This window comes from Anthonomus grandis, chromosome 6, assembly GCF_022605725.1.
Source record: "Anthonomus grandis grandis chromosome 6, icAntGran1.3, whole genome shotgun sequence".
Lineage (NCBI taxonomy): Eukaryota > Metazoa > Arthropoda > Insecta > Coleoptera > Curculionidae > Anthonomus > Anthonomus grandis.
Window position 1 is genome coordinate 21428723 of NC_065551.1, and position 24680 is coordinate 21453402.

General features: G+C 31.1%; 1 protein-coding gene across 1 annotated transcript in view; it reads right to left on the minus strand.

The window, feature by feature from the left end:
• Window positions 1–1522: 1522 nt before the first annotated feature.
• Window positions 1523–24680, minus strand: part of LOC126737467 (disheveled-associated activator of morphogenesis 1) — a 52866-nt gene continuing 29708 nt past the window's right edge. The window contains 14 exon segments of the mRNA XM_050442378.1: window positions 1523–2363; window positions 2761–2974; window positions 3033–3281; window positions 3335–3638; window positions 3693–3991; window positions 4049–4237; window positions 4287–4504; window positions 4562–4692; window positions 4747–5015; window positions 5018–5375; window positions 5531–5856; window positions 5914–6144; window positions 6408–6566; window positions 21887–22015. Coding sequence (XP_050298335.1) covers window positions 2113–2363; window positions 2761–2974; window positions 3033–3281; window positions 3335–3638; window positions 3693–3991; window positions 4049–4237; window positions 4287–4504; window positions 4562–4692; window positions 4747–5015; window positions 5018–5375; window positions 5531–5856; window positions 5914–6144; window positions 6408–6566; window positions 21887–22015 — 3327 coding nt within the window. The 3' untranslated portion in view covers window positions 1523–2112.

Here is a 24680-nt window from a genome sequence, read left to right on the forward strand (position 1 = left end):
GCATAGAAGCTTAACGAAATTAAAAAAAAAATTAACTGCTTAAAAGAAATAGTATTAGTGCCTATAAAATATACTAATGCTTGGATAGAATTAGAAATGTCTCTAATCGTTGCTTTGTATCAATACATACACTACAAGTTCTACTAGCAAGCTTCAATACCTCCGATTTGTAAATTACCTAGATAACCTAAATACTTTTGAACTGACTGAATTATGTTTTTATTCTATTAGTTACAATTGAATATTAATATTTTTTTATAAACAGCCAAAAAAATAATAATAATTACTTAAAAATCCCCAACTTAGGTCAGCTATAGATAACTTAAAGGTAACTAAAGGTTAACTTGATTTACTAAGTGATGAAAAAGAGAATTATTGCCACCTTTTTTTCGTGTTTCGAGACTCAGTACCATTTAATATACCATATTTGACGATTTAAACAGTTAGACCACTGTATATTCAACTCAAAAAACTAATGTATAATTTTTGTTTGGTTTTTATTACTTTGAATAAAAACTACTAGAATGGAGTTTTTTAAATAAACTCCATTACTCTTTAACCTTTTTATAAATGATTTTTTTGAATGTGAAGAGAATTGATAATGTTATAAATTAAATAAATCAATCAAATATAGTTCAGATATGGTTGAATATTTCGTAGGTTCATTAATAAACGTCGTCTCTATGTTGCATTTCACTCCAAATTATCTTTTAGGTTTAACTTGAATTTGTCATGTCCATATTTATTTCTATATTTAATTTCCTTTGTAGAAGACCAAATTGGCCCTTGTTTCATGTTTCTTTCTAAACAAATTAAATAAATATATTTTTTTCTAGTACAAAAAAAAACAGTATCATACCCATTTAAATTATGCCTTACAGGAACTTTAAATTAAAGATATCTATTATAGCTGATAAGCCTTTTTTTATTATGAATTGAGAATCTTTGATGGCGTTATCTTAAAAAGACCGATTAATAAAAATGCATTCAGGCTAGTACTACTTCATGTTCATCGATATTTTAATAACATAAAGTAGATAAACTAAGAAAACTGTCTAAATAAAAGCATCCAGGTAACGTAAAAAATTATTTAAAATTTATTTTATGATTAAGAAGATATAAAAAATTATATCAATTACTATTATTGAATCATATTTAAAAATTACTTATGAATTAATACCTTAAAAAAAGTTATCTCTAGTTATGTAAAAAAAAAATAAAATAATTCTTAATATATCTAAAAAAAGGATTTTTTTTAAATAATGCTTTTAAGATGTAGTAAATGACTTCAACTGACTATAAGAAATAAATAATCTTTCTTACCCATAGAACATGACCTAAACAAATAGATAGCACCGCTTCTACTCCTGGTAAAAAATAAAATTATAGCTTAAATTTTATTCTTTTCCTCCTTATTTAGATATGTGAAAAAAATACTATAATAAATCTCTGTCTGTAAAGTAACATAAGTTACAAGTCATTTTTTAAGTTATTTAAAAATGTCGGAAAATAAAAGTCAATCTACTAAATTAACAATACTTATATTACTTTTTCACTAGAAAGTGGCCGTTCAAGTTACTATATTATGATGGTTACTATATCAAAAATCTATAAACATCGAATATCTAATACGTCCAGCCAAAAAACTGCTATCTAGTCATGGTATAAAGTTGCTAAATTGTATATTGTATATGGTATCAAATGTCTAATAAAAAATCTACAGATGTTCGTAAATTGTATTGCGTGTGCGGTTGCACAGATAAATTTAAGCTCTTAAGCCTAATGTTCATATCAAAAACAATATATAAAAAATCATGCAAAATATTACATTGGTCCGCTAAAATAATTATTAATAATTATCATACAAAAACTTAAAAATAAGAATCACACAAAATACTTAAAAACGAATTTATACAAATAATACCTTAAAGCATAATATGGGTATTAAATAACCGAAAAAATATTACAAAGTTTTTACAAATATAAATAAATAATAAAATAAAACGGCTTTTATAATAAATATTTGCAGAGGGTGTAATGAAATGTATATAATATTGGCAAAATATAATATTTATCTTAAAACCTTACTTAGAAACAAAATGCAAATGAGTATTACTGAATTCTTCCGGTACCAACATTAATCAAAACTCTTTCTCTGCTGTCTTCCCTATTGCCGCTATTCCTTCTCGGGGGCGAACCTCCGGGATGCGCGCGACTTTTTCTGCTCCTCTTAAACTTGGCAACATCTTCCCCAAATACGTCACCAGTACGCAGAGCAGAAATTAAATCATCGAACTCTCCTGCTTTTGGAGATTCTCCATTTTTAAGGTTAATGTTCTTGTTGATAGAGGATAAGATGCCTTCTAAAAGAAATATTACCAGACTAATATGACTTGCGTAAGATATAACATGACTTAAAAATTTAATGACTCTAGATGCTTCCAAATAGTTAAAAGCATCATCATTGAATATAATAAAGAAAATTTATAGTTTTATGGTCTAATCTTTAGTGTGACACTCAAATCATAACAGTTTTACCACTGATCAAACTAAGATTAAACATTTAAATTAACAAAATTGAAACTGGATTAAATCTAACTTAGTCTTCTCCTGAAGATGCTAATGTCATTAGCGAAATACGTGTTGAGCATAAAACAAAAGTTTTGATTATGGGTAAAACTGTTTTGGAATATAAAGGTCATTTCAGATAAGAAGCTTTTAACCAGTCAACCATTGCTATCTTTAAATATATCTCTTTACCTCGACTGTGCTTCCGTTCCAAAGTAAGCTTCTTTAGCTGCTCCTCCTGCTTTGCTCTCTTTTCCTCTTCCTCTTGCCTCCTCTTCATGTTCTCATTATCCTGCCTTGCTTCCAAAAACGCAGTTAAAAACGTGTCAAATACCCCAAAGAACTCATCAGGCTGAGCGTTTGTAGGGTCTTCACCAAACAGTCGTACTGCTCTCTCGAACCTCGTCTAAAAAAAATAATATTATTTAAAAAAATAAAAAAAATAATTATTACGCAATACGAACTTTCATATCCTGATACTGGTCCTCAACCTCAGCAAGTCTACAAGTGGCAGTTGCCTGAAACTCTCTCATTACAGGAACAAATTTATCGTTAGCCAAGGGGCTCTGGGTACGATGGAACTCTATTTCTCTGGCCACATCTTTTAAGCCATTCCTTAGCTGGGTCATGTCTTTACTAAGCTCTCCTAGGGATACTTTAGCAGCTATTCTTATATGCGGAAGATCTTCATCCAAACGTAAAATATCCTTAAACTATAATACGAATTTATTTAATTTAGATATACTACACATTAACTAATATTGACCTTTTTCTCAAGAATCTGCACTAAATAATGCAGCAAGGTAGTTCCTTTAGATAAACTGCTCTTGGTATCAGCCAGTCTGTTAAGTGATGTCAGCCTGAATCCAGAAGCATTTCCTCTAGCTCCTCGATTCATGTAGTTTCCAAGGGCCAGTACGACCTCCAGAAGCCTTCTTAGCCTGCGCGACCTGGATACCTCCCTGGAAGCCTCCATAATGCTCGTCATCCTTGGCAGGATTTCGTTAAGGGTTACCTGGAACCGTTTCTTGTAGTGCAGACTACGCAACCTTTGTTCGTAATGTGGAACTCTGCAAAAGAATTAATATATTATATGTTTTTATTAAGTTTATCTACGGACTTACTTAGATATTTCATATAAGAACCTATCAGCTCTTGCTAAGGAGTCAATTTCATCGCTATGCTCTTCAAGCAGAGCACATTCTTCAGCACTAGGAGTGAACTTTAGTAGCTGTTCTACCATATCAATGGGTAAATTTTCTTTACTATCCATACTTAAAATAGCTTTGGTGATTTCCTCATCTGACATTTTAAGCTTGGAGAGTAAGATGGTACAATTTTGTGCACGTCTGCTATCAATTACTGAGAGAACTTTGGTTTTGTTTTTACCTAGCTGCCTGAGATCCTCGATGGAGCCATCGTTCTAAAAATAAATAAATATTTGTATACAAATTTAACTATTAGGCGTAAATTAACTTACTGCTACCCCATTCTTTTGATATGCACAGAACAGTTTATCAATATGGTCCAATTCCATTGTATTGTATAACTTGCTGTCATCCAGTTCACTCCATATAGTGCCATTTAACTTAGTATCTGGGATCTTGGACCAGTTAAATGATTTTAAAGGATTCGATGGTTGTGGTATATTTTTCTTTACTATTTCAACCTATAAAAGCGACATTAGTGATAACATAACTTAATAATTTAATTATTACCTTTAAGGGTTCTACAGGTGGTGCCAAGGGTGCACAAGGTGGCGGAGGTGGTCCTGGCGGACCAGGTGGTGGAGGTGGTGCTAAAGGCGGTGGCGGAGGTGGAGCCACGCTTAACAGATCTTTGTTTAAGTCTCCAGAAGTGTTTATATCTACTATGGTCTTGTTTAGACCGATTGCTTTGGTATCGTCTGGTATGCTGCCAGAATTGACTAGACGTTCTATAGCAGAAATCATATATTAGGTAACGAGATTAATTTTGAAAGAAAAGCTCTTACCTAATCTAAATCTTTCACCACGTTCACAATTAACCTGCCTATCAAGATCCGCTGCTTTGTATTCCATTTCGCTTAGTCGCTGTCTGGTTTCTATGTGAAGAGCTGTTTCCTTCTCTAGTCTTTCCTTTATTCTAAAAATATATATGTAATTGATGGTTTCTTTGTATTTGAAAAGGATAGTTTACCTTCCTAGACTAGATTCAATATCCTCCTTTTCCTGTGTTCTTTGGTCCAGCTCTTGTTCTTTCTTTGCCAACCTATTAGACATATCCTGATTTTCTTTTTCTAATTCTTCAGCTTTTTTCCTGGCAGCTACTAGTTCTTCCTCCTTTGCTAATAAATGCACGACTTCTTTTACATTTATGTTTGCTATAGGTGATGCATCCGGGTTTTTTGGCCCTAAAATAGATATTTGTTTACAATAATTAAGGGGTATTAAAAAAACACTATTATCGTACCAGTTTCTTCATGTTGTTGCAAAACTATTTGTTGAATTATTCGATCAAATAGCAACCAGTGTTGCGGGTGGGATCCATAATCCAATGGCAGAAGCAAACAGTGTTCCAGCAAGGAAAGCAAATGGGGATAAGCAGCTGTGTGACTCAGTTTCCTTCTGATCAGGTCAAACATTGCTGTGGCACTCTTGGTGTCCACATGTTCTTGTTCGAATTTCCTTGCCAGCTCTTTTTCGTCTTCATTGCGCACCATTTCAAAGAAATCTAAATGGCGATCCAGAGTTTCGTTTTCGTGTAAACGGAGTTTATCAATTATCGGTTGAATGCCCAGAAGTAGGAATTCGTACCTTAGGTGTAGCCTTAAAAACGATTTTTGAGTTTAAAGTTATTTGCTGAGTTTAGTAAAACAACATTTAGATATCTCCTGATAGCAAAAGCAATATTGATGAGAAAAAAACAGTATATATCAGAATTAATTATTTCAGTTTATATAAAATGTTGTAATTTTTCTTACCTAAATTCTAAATTTTCTTGCCCTAACCCATAATTTAACACGGCATTTACGAAGGACATAATCGCCGTTTTTAAATTGACCTCATCCCTGTAGACTCCCGTTGATCGGTCCAGGTCGTTTATGATTCCTTGGAATCTCGTACGTTCAAAGGCGAATTTCTGGTAGTGGTGCATAGCGTCCAAGACTTTTTTATGACCACCGGAGACCAGACATACCGCACCAAGAATCTCCAGCACTGCTATTTTGGTTTTTATATTTTCAGTGCTAAGGGATTGGGCTATTGTGTTGATGCTCGTTGGATGTGCTAGTACATGTGCCCTTCCAGTCTAAGTTTAAGAAAAGCATAATTTTATATAAAAACCAAATTAAATTTATTTACTTACAGAATTGTTCATAAGAGCTTTAACACAGCCAATTATGCTGGTGTGAATTGAACTTTGGGCCGTAAAGTAATCCATGGCAGTTAGAAAGTCTAAAAGTACTTGAAGGCCTTCGGATTCGATGAATTTGATGACGAAGCTATGAGTCGATGTTCTAAGGGCGGTTTTTAGTGCGTCAATCTGTTTGGTTCTCATCCTTACTTCTTCCTCTGGGTTCGCGTCAGGATATTTAAGCTAGAAATGAATAAAAAACATTTAAAGATAATGATTTTAGTTTTTTTTTCTTTAAAATTTATATTTACTATCATTTATTTAATATTTTGTATCAAATTATAAACTAGATGAAATTTATTTCCCCGAAATGTGTATGTTTTGGATTTTTTATGCAATGCATGAATAGATGCCGTACTAGTTTCATTTAAGGTAGAATTATACAAGTTATTTACAGAATTATTTCAGACTAAGTTAGCTTTCTTCCTTATTTTACAAATACTTACTGTGCTTAATGTTCTCAGTCTTTCAATGTAGTCTTCGGGAGTAGTCGCCTGGTCCAATGTGTCCTCTCCACCTTTCCTGGAGCAGTAAATTTGCCATTTCTTTTCTGATGGAAGACTTAGCATGGCCGCCTTATTGGGTGCAGTCAAATCAAGCTCTTCCTATAAATTAACAAAATTATGTTAATATTTGTTGCTAATGTATTTGTTAATTATTATTTAAAAAAACTTTAACATGTTTGAAAAGAAATTAATCTTATTTAAATTGGAACTTCAGAGAATTTAAAATTAACCAATATTCTAGTATTAAAATAAATAATGCATAACTTAAATGGAGAAGATGCTTACAATGTTATTATTTTTAATTTCTTAAAAACAAAATATGTAATCTGGCTTGTAAACTCACTTAATTTATAACAATTATACTCGCTTCTGCCCTTAGAATAGAGTCTTATGAAAAGTACTTGAAATAATTTTGTTGGATGTACGAAAAATTTAACAATGAAGAAAAAACAAAGAATGAATTAAAGACAGAATTAGAAAACCCATCATATTATTTAGTGAAAGATAACCCAAAATTACTTATTAGGTTTGTTCATAAGATTTTCATAAAAAAGAGGAGATAAAAAGTTATAAATAAATTAATTTTTACGTCGAAATTTAAGAAATTACGGTTTTATTATTAAAAATTATGATTTTATTGATTTATGATATAATTTAAAAAAAACTTCACGACGTATCATCAATTTTAAATAAATATTCTGTATACAAAAAATATTATCTATTTTGAACTACGACTTTAAATTTTTTCTTACTAATATATCTATTACGATCGCAAATTTTTTTTGTTAACTAGTTGTGGTAACTGTCTACTAAAATGTCCTACCGGAAACCTATTTACTTAATCGACATAAGAAAAACCAAATAACATAGATTTAAAAACAATTTATATAAGCACATATTAGAAAGGGCTTTAATGCAAGCCATTTTATAAAATACCTGAAAACCAATAAGGAATAATTCATGATAATATCAGCATGTCATCGGGCGGTACTTTATAGGCGAAATTATAGCGACCAACTGCCGTGAAGAAATGCTTAGATCAGGAATAAAAATTTTTCCTTATTATGGGAAAACAAACGAACCTCGCCGATAATGGACATAAATCTACTTAATACGTAATACAGACTTTTTCGCTTTCCAATAAAAAAAAAGATATACAAAAAATAAATTATCTAGTTTGCAGATCGTGTGATGCGAGTGAGTATAAATATTTTATAAAGTCACGCAGCTTAATAACTGTGCGTATAAAAACCGATTGGATCAGGCATCTGTTGCACTCGCATTACTGTAATACGCGGAAATAATTTAAGCATATGGTTTAATCTTTATTGATTAAATTATTATTTCAAAAAAAACTTCAATTTTACTATAAGAAGTTATTGCACTTTTACTCATTTTGCAAATGCTATTACTACATAATTTATTTAAAAAAATATGTCTTATAACTTTGTTAGATATCCTATTCTGAATATTACCCAAAAGACCGGTTTTGACAATTTTTTTGAGCTTAAAATTGGTCTCCAAAAATGCAAGATCTTAGCTTACAACGAAGTTACAAGCTTCCAAATGTTATCATTCACTTTAGAAGGATAAAACTCAGAAGAAACTATTCAAATTATAGAAATAGAGCTTATAGGAGCCGAGACCTTCGATCTTCAAAGTTTTTGAATTTCTCATGTTTATGAAAAATTTATTTTCTTTGATATTAAAGTAACTATTCGGGGCGAGAACTGCTGTCTGGCTTCTTTCCTAAATTAAGCGGGATGCAATTATTTAATTGTGCCACTGTAGAGTAGTAGTTTTTTTTATCTTTACCAACAGCTTATACGGTGCTTATATGAACCAATTAACTTAACCAATACAACAACTTACATTACATTGCAAAATATGCTTATTTGTTAGATATAAGGATAGGAAAATGGAATAGTTGTAGGGCAGGTACGGTGCTTATATGAACCAATTAACTTAACCAATACAACAACTTACATTACATTGCAAAATATGCTTATTTGTTAGATATAAGGATAGGAAAATGGAACAGTTGTAGGGCAGGTGTAAACTATGGAATGTTTTGGCTGTCCTTTATTTTAACCTTATTTACACTCACTTTTGCTTCTTAGTAGATAACTTCACTCACTACTTACTAACTAGAAACAATTGTGTTTATTTTACTTACTTTAACCTATTGTATTAACACACGACGAGCGAACTCTAAAGTAGAGACATTTAGGGCCAAATTATGGACCCGTTGTTAAAGTGTCTGGAAAAGTTATCCTGTTGGTAATATTAAAAATTGAATTATGAACTTCTTGTTTGTCTTACCAGCGGGATAATTCTTGCTTACCAGTAGAATAAGTTAACAACAGGAAAAAGCAGCGTATAAAAGGTTTACCAGGATATTTATAACCTCAAATTTTGTTTTCAAAAAGTTGAAGCTTGTATAGTTTTGCAAGACGTTTGTGTATAATATTCTAAATTTTGTTCTTAATCTGTATAAGTATTTTGTTATTTTTCATCTGGTTAAATCTTTCTTTATTTAATATGATAATGCCCGACTTAAGGTTACACCCTTCCCTCAGCTGCCCCTCTTTGCTGGCTATGCCACTGTTATATGACGGAGAAGTGAAAAGAAAACATACATCTAATAAGTCCCATATAGGAACATCAAATTTGAGCCACCATATTTAAATATCAGCCATCAGTTTTAAATATTTCCTGTTTGTTCTTGGCTCCTTTTTTTCTTAAAAATTTTTTTTATACCCTAATACTTTATTCGAAGATTATTTATGGTTCCAACCACCCTGACACAGAGTTTTTACATTAAACTCTGCTGTGAATTTTTTCCCAGACCTCATCTTTTTCTTTTCAAAAGATGTTGTATCAGTCTTTTTTGATTCAATTGTACCCGAATATTGACTTAGTAAACTACAGATTAAAATAACTTCTTTTTCAGAAAAGTTTACCGACCTCTCTTTTATTAGGTTATTGAGACATCCTCTAAAAAAATAATGTAAAAAAAAATTATTAAAATTCTACCAAATTTACTGCACAGTATACAGTTTCTAAAAAGCTGTGTACTGTGCATGATTCACTGGCACATGTCTGGTGGGATAGTTACAAACAATTAGGAAAAATGCAAATACGTATTAATACTAGTACTAACAGAAAGAATATCGGATTTAGCACAAAACAAGTATACAAGTACTTATAACGATTATCACAAATTAAAAACAAAACACTTTCATTTTTTTTGTTTATTTTATTTATTTTTGTCAGGACGGGATAATTATAACTCTAATCTTCCTTTTTTTCTTAAGGTTATTATATCGGCCACAATAATTATGTCGTTGCCAAATTATAACCCTTCTGCTACTGAACAAAAGGTCAAAATTTGGTTCGTAATTCCTTCTTCAGCTATTGGTAGGCTTACCGAGAGGATAGAATTTATCTACCTGATAACACACAGGAACTTTAGCAGCTGGTCCGTAATTTGGCCCTTATACTCATAAAGGTGGGTTTTAACTGGGTTCAGAGTATAAAGGGTATTTACTTACCTCCGCTAGGTTACTAAGAGTGTAAAAATAGAGACTCGTTTTTGGGTTATTAAGCATTTACTAGAAAGGCGACCAAAACTTGGTCACTAAAAGTGTAAAGAGAGAGGAAGAAACAAGGAATTTTGTCTATATGAAATAGGGAAAACTCCGTGAGAAACTTCTCACTGCGACCGTGTCTAGGACTCGCGACTTGACTCACACACTACTTCTCGGCGACAGTGCCTCAACTTGACAATTTGGTGAATATACGATTTACAGTTCTGACTTTTACTATTCGAACCTTTTTGTCAGGAATTGGCATTATCTCTAGCTAAAGGCTATTGGATCTTTCTTTAAGAGAACTACGTCCTTATTTTTAAGATTCGATAAAGGAATCAGCCATTCTGGTCTATTTTGTAGGAGATTTAAATAGTCAATGGATCATCTCCTTCAAAGTAATTGTTGGATTTGAGTCAGGTGTTGATAGAATGTTAATCTATTTGTAGGATTATGCGTTACATCAGGCTTGGAATTTGCTATGAGTTTCCTTCACATTAAAAAAATGTCTGGAGTTAAGCACAAAAGACTTAACTCAAAAGTAAAGTGAGCATTGCCAATGATGCGAATAATCCATAGGTTATACTGGTGTGTCCACCAAAATTGGGAATTTATGACATATTGACGTAGCATCTCTCGTGATAATAGATCTTCATGATTATCACAGATTATCGACGCAATACCAATGCCAATCTTACAATCCTTGAATTTTTGATACATGATAAGAAATTAAAATCTCTTCCGCAAGAAGGGTGTGGTTTAATCCAATGTTGAAACAATTTTATTTGCAAGTGGGCTGCAAAAAGTACATAATTCCAGCCTTGGAAGTGTGACTGTTTTAACTAAGGCAACTTGAGACTTTGATGATACTAACTCACATGAGATTGTATTATAAAAATAAACAGTACATAAGCTGTAATACTAGCGTCAAATCTTTGTTATAGGTTATTCGTTAAATGGATGGCGTAGAATTTTAAGGCTTACTAAATGTAACGTTTATTTATTTATTTATTCATTAAGTAATCAACAGGCTTTCGTTCAATAAGAGATTATAATTATTAATAAAAATAAATATTCAAAATGTTTCCTTAAGGTACAGAGCAAATTATAACCAAAAAAAAACTACTCATTTAATAAAATCTATTAAATTTGTTAAACCGACTTACAAAATATACAAGCAAAAATTAATATTGATAATATTATTACTAGTAAATACAACTTACTTAAGACTTTTGCGCAAAATTTGTTTAAACACATTTCAAATAAATCTATTTCTCTTAACTCATAATTAAACAACGAACACATTCTATAAATTACCTATTTTGGCTAAGATTAGTTTGTGGTCTGGGAACCTCGAAGGTAAAATGGTGCCTTGACAGTAAGTTGTAACACCAAAGCTAAACTAATTAAAATAGGGACAATCTTTTGGTGCCAAATTAACGTATGGGATATCAAAATAGTATATAGTATATTTTTTATAATAAAGGTACCTTAAAACCTTTTTTTATATATTTTCAATGGTATTTTTGTACATTGCATAAAATAGACTATATAATAAAACAATATTCTAAATAACTTGTAATATATGCATTATAACGCATTATTATAGTTGTTGCATTTTAAAAGCCATGAGAGTTTAGAACCACAAACTCCAGCAAATTTAGCATTTGATATACCTTTGAAGTAATAAATTCAATGTGTTTATCCTTAATTTTTTGACACTTTTCTTAATTCATACCTAATCATCTTATATCTGTATATAATTGAATGAGTCTTTTTGCTAAATGACCTACCATACCATTTGTTATTATTAAAACTTTATTTATGTCTTTCAGACCATTTGACAATGTTGCTAAAGCCTTTCTAAATTAAATCATAGTACTTTTGACACTTTATTTTTTTTTATTTGGTAATCATCTGCAAAAAGAATACCAAACGAGTTACTTATAGATTTTGGCATGTCATTAATAAGAACATCAAAAAACAAAGGTCGAGGTGCGTGCCCTGTAGTATTCAGACGATACACGCCTGTAAACTTAGGGTAATTAAGTAAGGGTTAGGTATGAAGTTAATAAATTAAGAGGTTTTCTGAAAGTGCGAACCAGGAAAGCTTTTGCAGAAGAACATCGTGGTTGGCCCGGTCGAAGGCTTTGGCAAAATCGGTATATATTACGTCAATCTGAATGTTACTTTGTAAGGCAGAATTAACATGCTGTGTAAAGAAAGCCAAATTTGTAACCGTCGATCGTTTTCTTGTAAAATCATGCAGCAATACCCGTCCTGACATGATTATAAATCTTGTTGTGAAGTATCGATTCAAATATTTTACTGAGAGTACATATCAATGCCACCGATCGGTATTCTTTTATATCATTATGTTTTGTGCTTTTTAATATTGAATATAATTTTAAAATTTTCCAAAAATCTGGATAACTTTGACTATTGGCTATTTATTATTACTTTAGAAATGATTTCTAGGGACCCCACCAAAAACTCCTTATATGTTTTAAAATCATACTAAGCCATTTTATCAGATCCGCATGATCTTTTAGGTTTTAATTTGGATATTGCTTTTAGAATATTGTTGTGGCTAATCTCTTTTTAATTTAAGACTGTGTTATAAGAAAATTTCCAAACATATTGAACCGGCTAGTTAGAGTATATACTTTATAATTTAAAAAATAATTAGATAATTTGCAAATGTTTGGTCTATGTTAAAATTACCATTTATTTACTTGTCTCAGAAGAAAATATCAGATTTTATACTATTTGGAATACCTAAAATATAATTTTTAGGTACAAGTTCATTATCTGCTTTTAGTTTTTATCTAAGGTGTGAAATTTTTTTTATGTCGAAATGATTGTTAAATTTTTATATTCTTTTTGTCTTAAATCTTCAATGATACTGCCGCTAACATAGAGGGAAAAACATTTTTTATTATGCTTTGCAAATGAAACACATTCGCAAATAATATCAAAAAATATGTCATAAAAATGACCTCATTGGCATCTTGGTGACCAGCCAGTTCTTTCCAACTTTTAAGTAAATCATGTTGTTTCATAAAATCTGGTATATGAAAATTATTCCCGCTAATAAAATTTTTATTGGGTTGAAATTGATTTATTTGCTAATCTCAATCAATTCCTACTTACAATAATTTCCGAAATGTCTTACATCATGCAGAATCTTGACAATATTAATAACAGGGCCGATTAGTCCAAGGGGGTCAAACATTTGATTAGAAGTGGATAAAACTTTTCACTTTGTAATAGTTAAATTATGAGAGTGTAATATTAGGCATTGTTATTAATAAATGCTCCTGAGTTGGATTTCAAGATATGCATAATATTTTATTAGAAATATTTTTAATTTTAATGTCATATTATGTTGGATAAGAGTTTTTTTTGCAAAAAGTCTAGCCTGTTTTTGCACGAATTGTGTAATTTAAAACCTGCAGGCTTTACAAGGCAGTTTAGGTCATTATAAAGACTCTGGATTATAGAATATTTATTGCAGCCTATAAGAATATCATCAACGAAGTATTGATTTAGTAGTCCGTCAGCAGCTAAAGGGGACTTGGAAATATTTTGAAAAGCTAGTTGTTTTAGAATTCCGGTAGCAATTTATAAAGCACTTTTTGTCCTGTAAGTAACAATGGCCAATTGTATGCATTTTAAGGGTTTTTGAAGTTCTCTCGCCAAAGATTATTTTGTAAAAAAATCTGATTAGGGTTAATTTTAATTGTTCTGCACAATGTGTCACTATCCTTAGTCAAGAGGTATGGAACAAGCTTAAATCGAAAAAAGATTTTAAAGAGATCAGGGTGTACTTGTGATCCCTTAAGAGTTGTATCGTTAAGGAATATCGAGAGCTAGATAATACAAAACAACGCAGAGGTTAGTGGAAACACTATTTTCCTCGGTCACGCAAAGATGTGGAAAAAAATATTTATTCTCCTTACGTTTATTTTTAGAATCAAAAGCCAGAAATTTAACATGATTCAATTTGACGTATTTGTTAAACTTCGAATAATTGGTTTTTAATTAGCCATCTTTCTAGGATAAGAAATCTTTTCTTTGCCATGGAAAAATGGTGTTCCAGCTTGAGATATTCAAGAGGGGCTTTAAAAGATAAATCAACCTGAAGACGGCCGTTGTCTAGTATCTTGGCAATATGCATAAAGATTTCTTCGGGAATTAAAGGGAATAATTAAAGTCAACATGTGTTATAATTAATAACATTGTCTATTTGTGAAACAACACCCAAATTTATCTACAACTTAATAAGGTCTTCATAGACTTACTCTAGTAAACATGTGATAAGAATATCTATTTCAACGGGAAAAATTATGTCAGATCAGCTAAAGCTACGTAGTCCGGAATCTTGATAAGATTCGGAGTTATTTTAATTTTATAGAGTTGATTTTCATCAATGTTGGAATAAATAGAAATTTGAACTATTTTGTTGAATATATTGGTACCTGAAGAAACTCCGGAAACAGGTAGCGTAGCACATAAGGACTATAATTTAATTTACTTATTAATCTAGTGGTTATAAACGAGTTTTGACTTTCTAAGTATGATTTTGGTTTAAATAGGTGTTCCATCAAAAGCGTATATTATAACAATTGCTGTTGCAAGCAATACTTGACATTAATAGAGTATAATGATGTGCCATCTTGCGAGCTCTAAACTGTAAAAACTTAAACAGCACGTGAATCAGATTGTGAGGTCTATAGATTTGATTTTTTGGAAAATGGTAAGAACTTGAGACATTGTAATTAGTTGTTTGAAACGATAATTTACCTCTAGAACTATGTGACCTAATGGGAAAGAATAGAGTGTTTAAGGGTTGTATGTGTAACAGAGTGTAGTGCATTTTAGAGATAACATTATTGAGAACGACAATTTATAATGAAATGGTTAGTATCGAAGCAGATTTACATACAAAACCTGTAGAATTATAGAAATAGAGCTTATAGGAGCCGAGATATTGTATAATGTTTCCTTTGTTTTACCTTCAAGGGTAAAAGGATTTTTTAGCTTTCGGGTAACTCCAGACAAGGATTTTTTTCATTGAATTTTTTTTTCTTCGATATCGAACTAATTACTCTCTTATCTTACTCTTATCCCACGAAAACACCATACTGTAGAAAGATATGAGCAGATCTGTGGGAATAGAGGCACTTTGAAAATTTGCAAAATTATAATTCTTGACGATTTTTTACTCCAAATTGGCCTACGGCCATACGGATGGTCTCGTGCGCTTCAGAAGAATGACCGTAAAACAACTCTTGCAAATTCCTTAATATTCACTGTTTGCATTAATGATATGAAAGTGCTTAGAAATTTCGACCCCTTATACGAAATTATTATTATTTTTATTATTGCAATATACGAAGCTCATATCAGATATTATGATCTCGTAGTGTCGTGACATGAGATTTAGATAGCTCGTTATAAATTATTACGGCTTTTGCTTGTTTAGGAAAAGTGTTGTTGAAAGAATTTTTATTATCGTAAAGGTACTTTGACACGAGAACTTTTGGTGAAAAATTGAGGTTAATAACAACTTTTCTGCCTTATTAACAGTTATTTAATTAAATTAGTAATTGTAAGTAGTTGTGAGCACTTCAATAATTAAACCGAGATATAGAAAAAAAAGCTATGAAGTTTAATTTCCATACTTATATTATCATCTTATAGGTGTGATAAGGAGTGAGTATATGATAATGTATTTAATGACCTAGAGGAAATCAGGACAAGAATTAAGAAATAAAATGGTGATATAGAAAAAAGTTATTGAAAAATTTATTATCTATAATAAACTTGATAAAAGTCGTGAAACCAACTGAAACAAAGCAATTTAATCTCGTTTCATTTAAGGCACGTATGTGATTCCAAAATACCGATAAATAAAATTTATGTGAACAATAACTGCTATAGTTATTTCCGGTGCACAATGACTTTTCTAAAATTAACTGTGCGATTCTATAAATCAAACAACAGGTAACGCGCGATCTAATCAATAAATGAAAGGCGCTATTAGCGAAAACTATTTCTAATGGGCCGCTAAATCAAAATAAACGATCGCTATAGGATCAAGAACACCCGGAGAATCTCTTTGTTCTTCTTAAAGGAAGCAACAAAAATAAGAAGATAATCTAACAATTTTTTTTCTGTCGAATGGTTATCAAGCCTGTGTTACCATCGGTTGCTTGCCAATAATTATTACAATTGGGTTGCATAATGCGGTTGCAATAAGTACTATTTGTTACGGTTATGAGGATTTTTCTCATTGTTTAAGCCAGTTTCTGACACTAAAAGTCATTAACCCTTCGTATGTTACTGTGAGGGTACTATTATAGATTTATACAAGAAATGAAGTGGTTTAGGATAAAAGAAGTTGCTAAAATTTTACAGTTTATAAGGTCAAAAAGAAAGTTATTGACAAAATGTGCAGGCGCCAGTAGGGATTTATCATTCAATCTTTTACTATGTATTTATTTATTTAAAAAAATACTACTAAAAAATTAAATAGGTTTGATTGGATTAAGGATGAATGGTGAATTTTTCTTACACCAAAATATTTAGAAAAAATTTATTAAAAAATGCAATTATTCATCAATCTTACTTCATTTAACATCGTTATATCTCTTTAGCTAAATAAATAAGGTCAGTTTGGTTGGTTGTACAAAAATTTATTTTACTGTCAGTTACTATTTTATAGCAATATATATTTCATTTTTTTTCTTAGGAGATTTTAATATAATTTTTTTATATTTAATTCAAAATCACCTTTGTGAAAAATCACTAATGTTTAGGGCTTGCAGAAGCCTATTACTGAGCTCACTAGAATCTTAAATATTTCAATAGCAGTAATTGATTTAGTGTTTTCAAACATCTCAATGGAGAGTTGTTATGTCAGAGATGTTGAAATATTTGACAGGTATAATATTATATTACAGGTATTAGCATTATATAATGTCAAGTATAGTATTCATTCCTTGGCATCTAATGTACAACAACAGGACAGATATGGACAGCAAACTTTGTTTCTTTCATCAATTATTGCTCGCGGTTATTAACTCATGCTCAATTAAAAAATATAGAAATATTCCATATAGTCCACGGTTAACCCCTAATATTAGAAAAATTATATTGTTACCAAATAAAGCGTTAAATAAGCTGTGCTATTTGAGCAGGAAAAAAACTATTTAACATATAAATTTGAAAAATGCAGTAATAAAGGCGCATGGAAAGAACTTACAAAAATTATTATTTTCCAAAAAGAAAAAATTCAACTCTTTGCAAAACGTGGATGAACTTTAGAGTTGTTTTACAAATATAAATAAAAACAAAAATAAACCTAATTAATAATTTATAGAATATGTTCAAAAACATAAACTACAATAAATAAATTTGAATTTAAGCTCGTAACTCAAGATATATTAATTGATATTATAAAAACTATAAAGAGCAAAGATTTCGAACTGATAATTAAAATAAAGCTTTTATTTTGCTATGCTACCTAACTCATATTAACTCGTATCATCTATAATTGCATTGAAAATAAATATCTTGCTCAACAAATTAAACCACAAATATTAGTGCGTTTTCCTAAAATATCATGATTGTGTGAGCGCATTATCTTATGTTACGAATGATATATTTAAAGCCCTTAATAATAACCAAGCTACGATGTTGATCCTTTTTAATTCCATAAAGGCATTTGACATGGTAAACTATAAAATTTATATTACCTCTGTTGCAGTTTATAGGATTTGGTGATTTTGCACTGGTTGGATCATTGATTAAATTTTTTCTTATCGAAACGTTGACAAACGGTAAATAGAAATAAATAAAAAATTTTCTTAGGCCCTTGTTGTTAATGGAGTGCCTTTTAAAGTAGCATTTTGAGACCACTATTTACACCTCGCAATTGACAAAAAAATGTACACTGTAAAACCATTTTTCTGCGGATGAGACTGAACTTAACGTAAAAATAAATCCTCCTAAATAAATAGCAATATTATTTTGTAAAAATCATTTTCATACTAAACTTTTAAACAAAGAATAACTAACTAAACTTAGAATGTCAAAGAATGGGTTCACATTGAATCGGCAGAGATGAGCGAATTTAATTCTATTACTGATATTGGAAATTTCATAGGTCAAGTGCTCTTAAATAATACTTTAAAATTAGAAAATTGCTGAGCTTCATCTGAAGGTTTTGCCGTTACTTTATTAAAGAAAAACACCTATTACATCAGACAAAATGGTTAAAACTTTATTGCTCGTTGGCATACTCTGAAAAAGTGCAAGGAACTCTATGTAAAGTTTGCGTTTTATTTAGTCAACGCATTGGTAGCATAATCTAGTATTCTAATTAGTAAAATATTTTACTAACTAGGAAAAAGCTAAGGAGAACTTTGAGTCACACCAAAAAAAAGATTTCCATGTAAATGCCATATTGACGGCAAAAACGATAATGAGAGGTATAAGAGATAACCCCAGATGTTACCAGGTTGTGGGATTCAGGGCCAGAAAACCAAGCAAAAGAAAATGGTGAAAATTTTAAGTCTATTGTAATGGCCCTTAAAAAGTATAAATGACGCTGGTCCTGTTACGCTAGATCTTTCCACGGCTCTGTTAAGGTTTACAGCCAAAGGGGGTGATTTTCAGCTTTCAGGTCATCTGCAATATCAAAGTTTTAAGTGGAAAATATCGTTTAGCAAGTAAGAAATACAAGATTTTTTTTCTAGCCGGCTATAGGGGTATATGCCTGCCTAGCAGTCGTGTGGCTCTGTGTTCGAGTTCCAGATCTGGCATGGTCTTTGTGACTGTCTTATATAGTTTTTATAAAATTATAGAGGTTGTTCCAAATTGGAACAACCTAAACTAAATGTGCTCAAAGTCAATATAAAAAATACTGCTTGACGACACCTACTGCAGATATATCTAAAAAAACAACTATAAGTAAGTAAACTTGAACTAGTTAGAGTTAAGGAAGATTTTTTTTGCTTTCTTGAAGTTAGTGATATAACAGCTTTAGGCCTAACCAACACCAGCTTCTCGACATTTAGAATGTTTGATTTAGATTTAGATTGTCTTGTAGTTAAAGGATATGATAATGTTGCCATTATGAGTGGTCAATATAAAGGTGTAAGAGCCTTTATTTCTAACAAGAATCCGCGAACCAAATTTATATATTGCTCATACCTTAAACGTGATTGCACATATATGTAAAATACCTATAATTAGAAACTGTATAAAAACTGTCAAATCCGCTTTGAACTTTTTGAATTTCGTCATTATGAACTTTTTTGACTTAGACTTTGACATGGTTGAAGTATTTTAAACGGTAAAAGAAAAATCTAATAAAGACATTCTTGATAAGGCTTTACAACTAGCTTTTACCATTAAAAATTCAGAATTCATTGTCTCTATTTTAACCTTAAACAAATGATTTAGTTACACTTCCAATTTAACAAAAAGCTGTCAGTCAATTAATTTAGAATTTGTGGCATGCATTGAGCATGTTATTTGTCAAAAAGTAGAAAAATAGTCTCGAATATAAGAGGTAAAATAAAAAATCCTGCACGTTATCAAACTTAACGTGGAAATGTTCGAGCCCAAAACGCTAAGCCTACAACATTGAAAAGCTAGAATTAGCATTGCCGTGGAACTATGGGTAGGTTGCTTGCAACATCTCTGATGCAATGATGCCAAATGCTTGTGTAGAAGTGGCAAAAAAACTCTTTATATTGTCATACAAATTTGTCAGTTATTTTAACAGGCACAGAACAATACTACTGTTTCTTTTTAATAAAACATGAAGCATATTTTTTAATAAAATATGATATGATAAGATACTCTATAAAAAAGTCAATATTCAAAGTTAAATAATTGGAGACAACGTATATTAGAGAAAAAGGCAACAACATTGCAACGCCGCTTAATCACATTACTGATTCGACCGATACTAGGAATCTTTACCAGTGACGTCGACAAAAAATATTAACATGATTAATATTTATTAATAATATATTATACTTTAAATTATAAACAATATAACCATTTATAAACTCAATACCTTTTTATGAACGTATTTATAATAAAAAGCATTTTTATGGAAATTTTATATTTTAGAATTATGATAATTTGTTAATAAATTTTTATTTTTTTTATTCTCTTTAATTTTTAACTAAAAATTAAAGAGAAAACACCGAACCTCACAAATACCGATTGTAAACACAAAGGCGTTTGACAAGATGACATTTCGCAAGACGACATCAGCTTTTGCTTGTCGTGTGCAAATTTTTGCTTGTATTGTGCGATTTTAGGAATAATAATGTTAAACTTTTTAATTTTTGCTTTAAAGATGTTATTTTTGCACCTAGAATAAGATTTATCTTTTGCCACTTTTTATCAAAAATCTGACACAATTAAGTTAAATGAACATTATTATATGTGTTAATATATAGCTAGAAATTTCCTCTTTTGAAAATGTGTGTAAACTTGACAACATAGAATCGGTGAATATGTTTGTAAACAAAACACCCTCCTTGCTCCTAAGCATCTGTTGAACTCAAAGAAATTTGTTGTTTACTAATTCTAGTCTTTCAATGTTCTTGGACGCTAAGCCATACAGCCTTAGAAATGTGTACATTTTATTTATTGACCACGTAGTATTTTAATTAAAACACCGCTTTTCAGAACATTAAAAATTAATTGGTGAATTACAGTTTCTTATACCTGCGAAATGTTTGGCAATTAAAGATGTTTAAAGAAATTTGTGATTTGTATGATAAAGAATTTGCTTTATCTTCGCCAGAGATTTATGTCTAAACTTTAAGAATAGTAATAACATATCTAATCTGCCAAAAATGACTAGAAACAGCTTTCTAAACACAGTCCAGGTTTTTTTAATCCCAATTACTTAAGATCTGTTGCAAATTTTATCTATCTTACCTTGTTCTACTGCGACACCAAAAAGTTCTTTTTCACCCTTAAGATATCGTAAATCGTGGCTAAGAAATTCAATAAATGAACGAATGACTTAACGGCTTACCGATAATGTCGGTGCTTAGAAAAATTTTCTTCAAAAAAATTTAGCACTACTCTTTTCTCCTATCTCCGCATATAATCAGGCAGCAGTTTTTCTTGTTAAGAAATTATAATTTTGTGACTTTGATAGCAGCTCTAAAAGTAATTCAAAAAATTATATTTTAGTCAAGGCTCCCGGAAAATTTTGTTTTTTCTTATCCAAGTGGTTCTCCTTAGTTCGTGGAATGTTTAGCAGGCTTTTCTTCGCCTGCGGCGCCCCTTAACCCATCACTAAAGCCTAACTACGGCCCTGCCTATTTTAAACAATTAGATAATATAATACAGTATTTCCTAAACGTTAACTAGAAAACATTAAAATAACGTATCACCACCAAAACTCCATTCCAGACAATAATTGATCAATTCTGACTTAAAACCCTGTCAACTACATGATGCATTACATTTGGAGCGATCATCGAGTGATCTCAACTGGCAGCGTGAAAGTTACAGTCGAAACGAGGATTCTTTTTGTTGATATGTTTCTTGGTCTGTTTACAGCTGAACTTTTTTTCTTGTTTTTCTGGCGTCAAGTCGGTCGCAATCAAGTTCACCATCAGATAACACACTAAACTGTTGCACAACAACAACTGGGCGGAAAGTTTTAAAAATAACCCGATTTAATCTGTGCATTTATCAACTAATGTAATGTTAAAACCATAATTTTTTTTTAAATAACTCGTTAATCATATTGGTGGATGGGATTAAGAATGAGTGACTTACCACTAGTTCAGCAAATTTGGCATCTAGCTCTTCTTGGCAAGGCATCGGTTGGGTGGGGGTTATTGCTTGTAAGCTTAAGGTGCCAGTGGTTTCTACTACGCAGTATGTTATCTCGGGGGGTTCGTCATCCTAAAATATAAGAGTAAACATATTTAAAAAACTGATTAAATTTAGACCCTTTTAACTAAAGGATTTCTAATCTTTATCAAAACTATTTTTTTTAATTACAAAATCCGTCGGTCGTGTCTTAATTACCACAAAAATGCACGTATGACCATAACAAGGATTATACCATGTTATAAAATTTCGACAAATTATTGGAATGTCTTTTTTATCGGATCTCATTAATAAGAAGTAAAAGTGAAAACAGTCGGGGCGTTTGCTGGTCCCAAAAGAACTCGTATATATTACGGTTCTTTACAGTCATGGCTATTTGTTTTCATTCATTGAAAAATTTAGATTTAATGTAGTCGTTCATGCGTTTTTTCATTTTTTGCGGCTTTAGTAAGAAAATTAATTTTTAGCATTTAGTTTACAACGTTTAACACTCTCTTTGTAATGTATAGGAAATTGTATATAAATATATTTAAAAAACTTATGTCAATTCTGTTTTCAGCTTTAGCTCATTTAACATTTTGACATTTTATTATTTTTAAGAAATATATATATTTTAGCTTTTTCAAATTATTTCAAAAATTATAAAAAGTAAAATTTTAAATAAATGATATTTATTTGAAAATAAAAATGGTTAAACCCTTTTCCATTTAACCGTTTTTCTATCTCTAATAATTTTCGAGAACGCATGCTTCATTAATTTGGTCGCTATATAGGCTGGGGAATCGGTCACCATATATACTATTAGAGAATTGTAGTTTGCAGATATATAATAAAAAACCACGATTTTATTACCACTCTTTATGATATCTTAAACTAAAATAGCGCTATGAAAATGAGCATTTCGGCTTTTTTATAGATCACCATTTTATTTACTTACTACTGTATGGATCTCTTGGAAATTGCATTTTTTTATGTAATTCACTCAAATACATAAAAATAACAATATTCTTTTGCAATAATCTGGAATAAAATAAGAATATAAATATGAATCTACAGGTTGGGGAATCGATCTTTAAAATTCAACAGTACACCGTATAGTGCCACAGCAAAATAAGTCATACTGATAAAATTATTAATTTTATGTAAAAGATAAATGGAATAAGTATTTATCCAACGACCAAAATGGCTAATCATCAACAAAAGGAAGCAGTGTTGCTAATATTCTGGACAATTACCTAAATTATTTTACCTAATAATCTGCATTAGTAAAACTGTTGTTATATGATACAAAATAATAATGTCTATGTTTTAAGTTAATTATTTTTGATTTTCTTGGTATTTCTATTATAATTTTTTCAAACGCCAAAACGACTTCCATTCTTCCCATTCTCAATTTCCCATACGCAAATATCAGTTGAGTACAATAACAGCAGCCACGCTATCCTAGCCTTACTTAGATTTAATAGCAGCTCTTTCAATATATCGGCAACCGCTGTCCCGACTCCAATTTTCGTTAGTCTTCTACTGTGCCCAGTTATCCAGGAGATGGGAAGTTCGTCTCTTACTAAGTCTAAGATAGGGCTCATAGCGCATGGCTAATTGGTGGAAAAGATTATTGAAAACTAGTAAATTCGTTTGCCCGCTCATTGCCCTCCACTTTCCTTTGTCCCTGAACCCAACACAGTCAGATTCTTCCACCTACCCAATGTGTTGAGCGCATCCCTGCACTCTTGGATCAGTTTGGAACTAGTCCTGGGTGCTTAGATGGCTTATAATGGATGGCTGTCGACGTTAATGATTATTTCCATTTACGAGCCCTCTTTAAATTCTTCCCTTGTAGCAGCTCCAGAATTGGGAAGACCTCTGCTTAAAAGACTGTTGAATATCTTCCGAGCGAAAACAAAGTTGTTCTCGATTGGTGGCGCTACGATACACTTTAGCTCCTGATACTTCTGTGGGGGCTATTCTTGAACAGTCTATGTACCATATGTGTAATTCCTCTTGAAATCGAGCCTTTGCGTTGGGCTATTCTAGGCTACTTGCTTTATCGACTTTAGGAGAACCTTCCAGCCATACAGTGTCCTCTAGCTTTGCATTAAGAGGCAGCAGAATTGGCATTTTCTTCTCCACCAGTTTCGAGATAAATGTATGCCCTGCTATCCCGGCACTGCCCTATAGCGCTAGGGTATTTGAATATGCAACTAATGTTTTATCTTTCTTGTCCGTTCATTGTGCTATTGATATTAATTTCTTGATATCAAGAGTAGAGAGATCAACTAAATATCTTGTGCATTAACCAATTACAAGAATTGATATGGCAAAGCCCTTTCAAACCTTGGAATATTGTAATTTAACTTTATTATTTTGTAGTGAGGGGTAGAATGTGGAGCTTGTCTTGTCAGGGTATTGCAATCACAAATTGCTTTTTGCGGTAGTTAAGAAGCGTGATGGAAATTCTGCTCGTGCCAACTGGTTTGATGAAAAGTGTAAAAATATGAAAGAGAGCCAACGCTATTTGTACGAACTCTATAATAAGAGCTCAACTAAAGGCCTACAGACAAAATTGAAATAATTCAAAAAACAATATTAATTACAACTACAAATTTCGAAGAAAAAATTTTGTGATTATTAATGGTAGTTTTCACTAAGTATATTTTAAATTTAAATAACGCGGTCTCTTCGTGAAACTTCGTAGATTATTTTTGAAACTCCAGTAACAATAAAATTGTTAATGCCA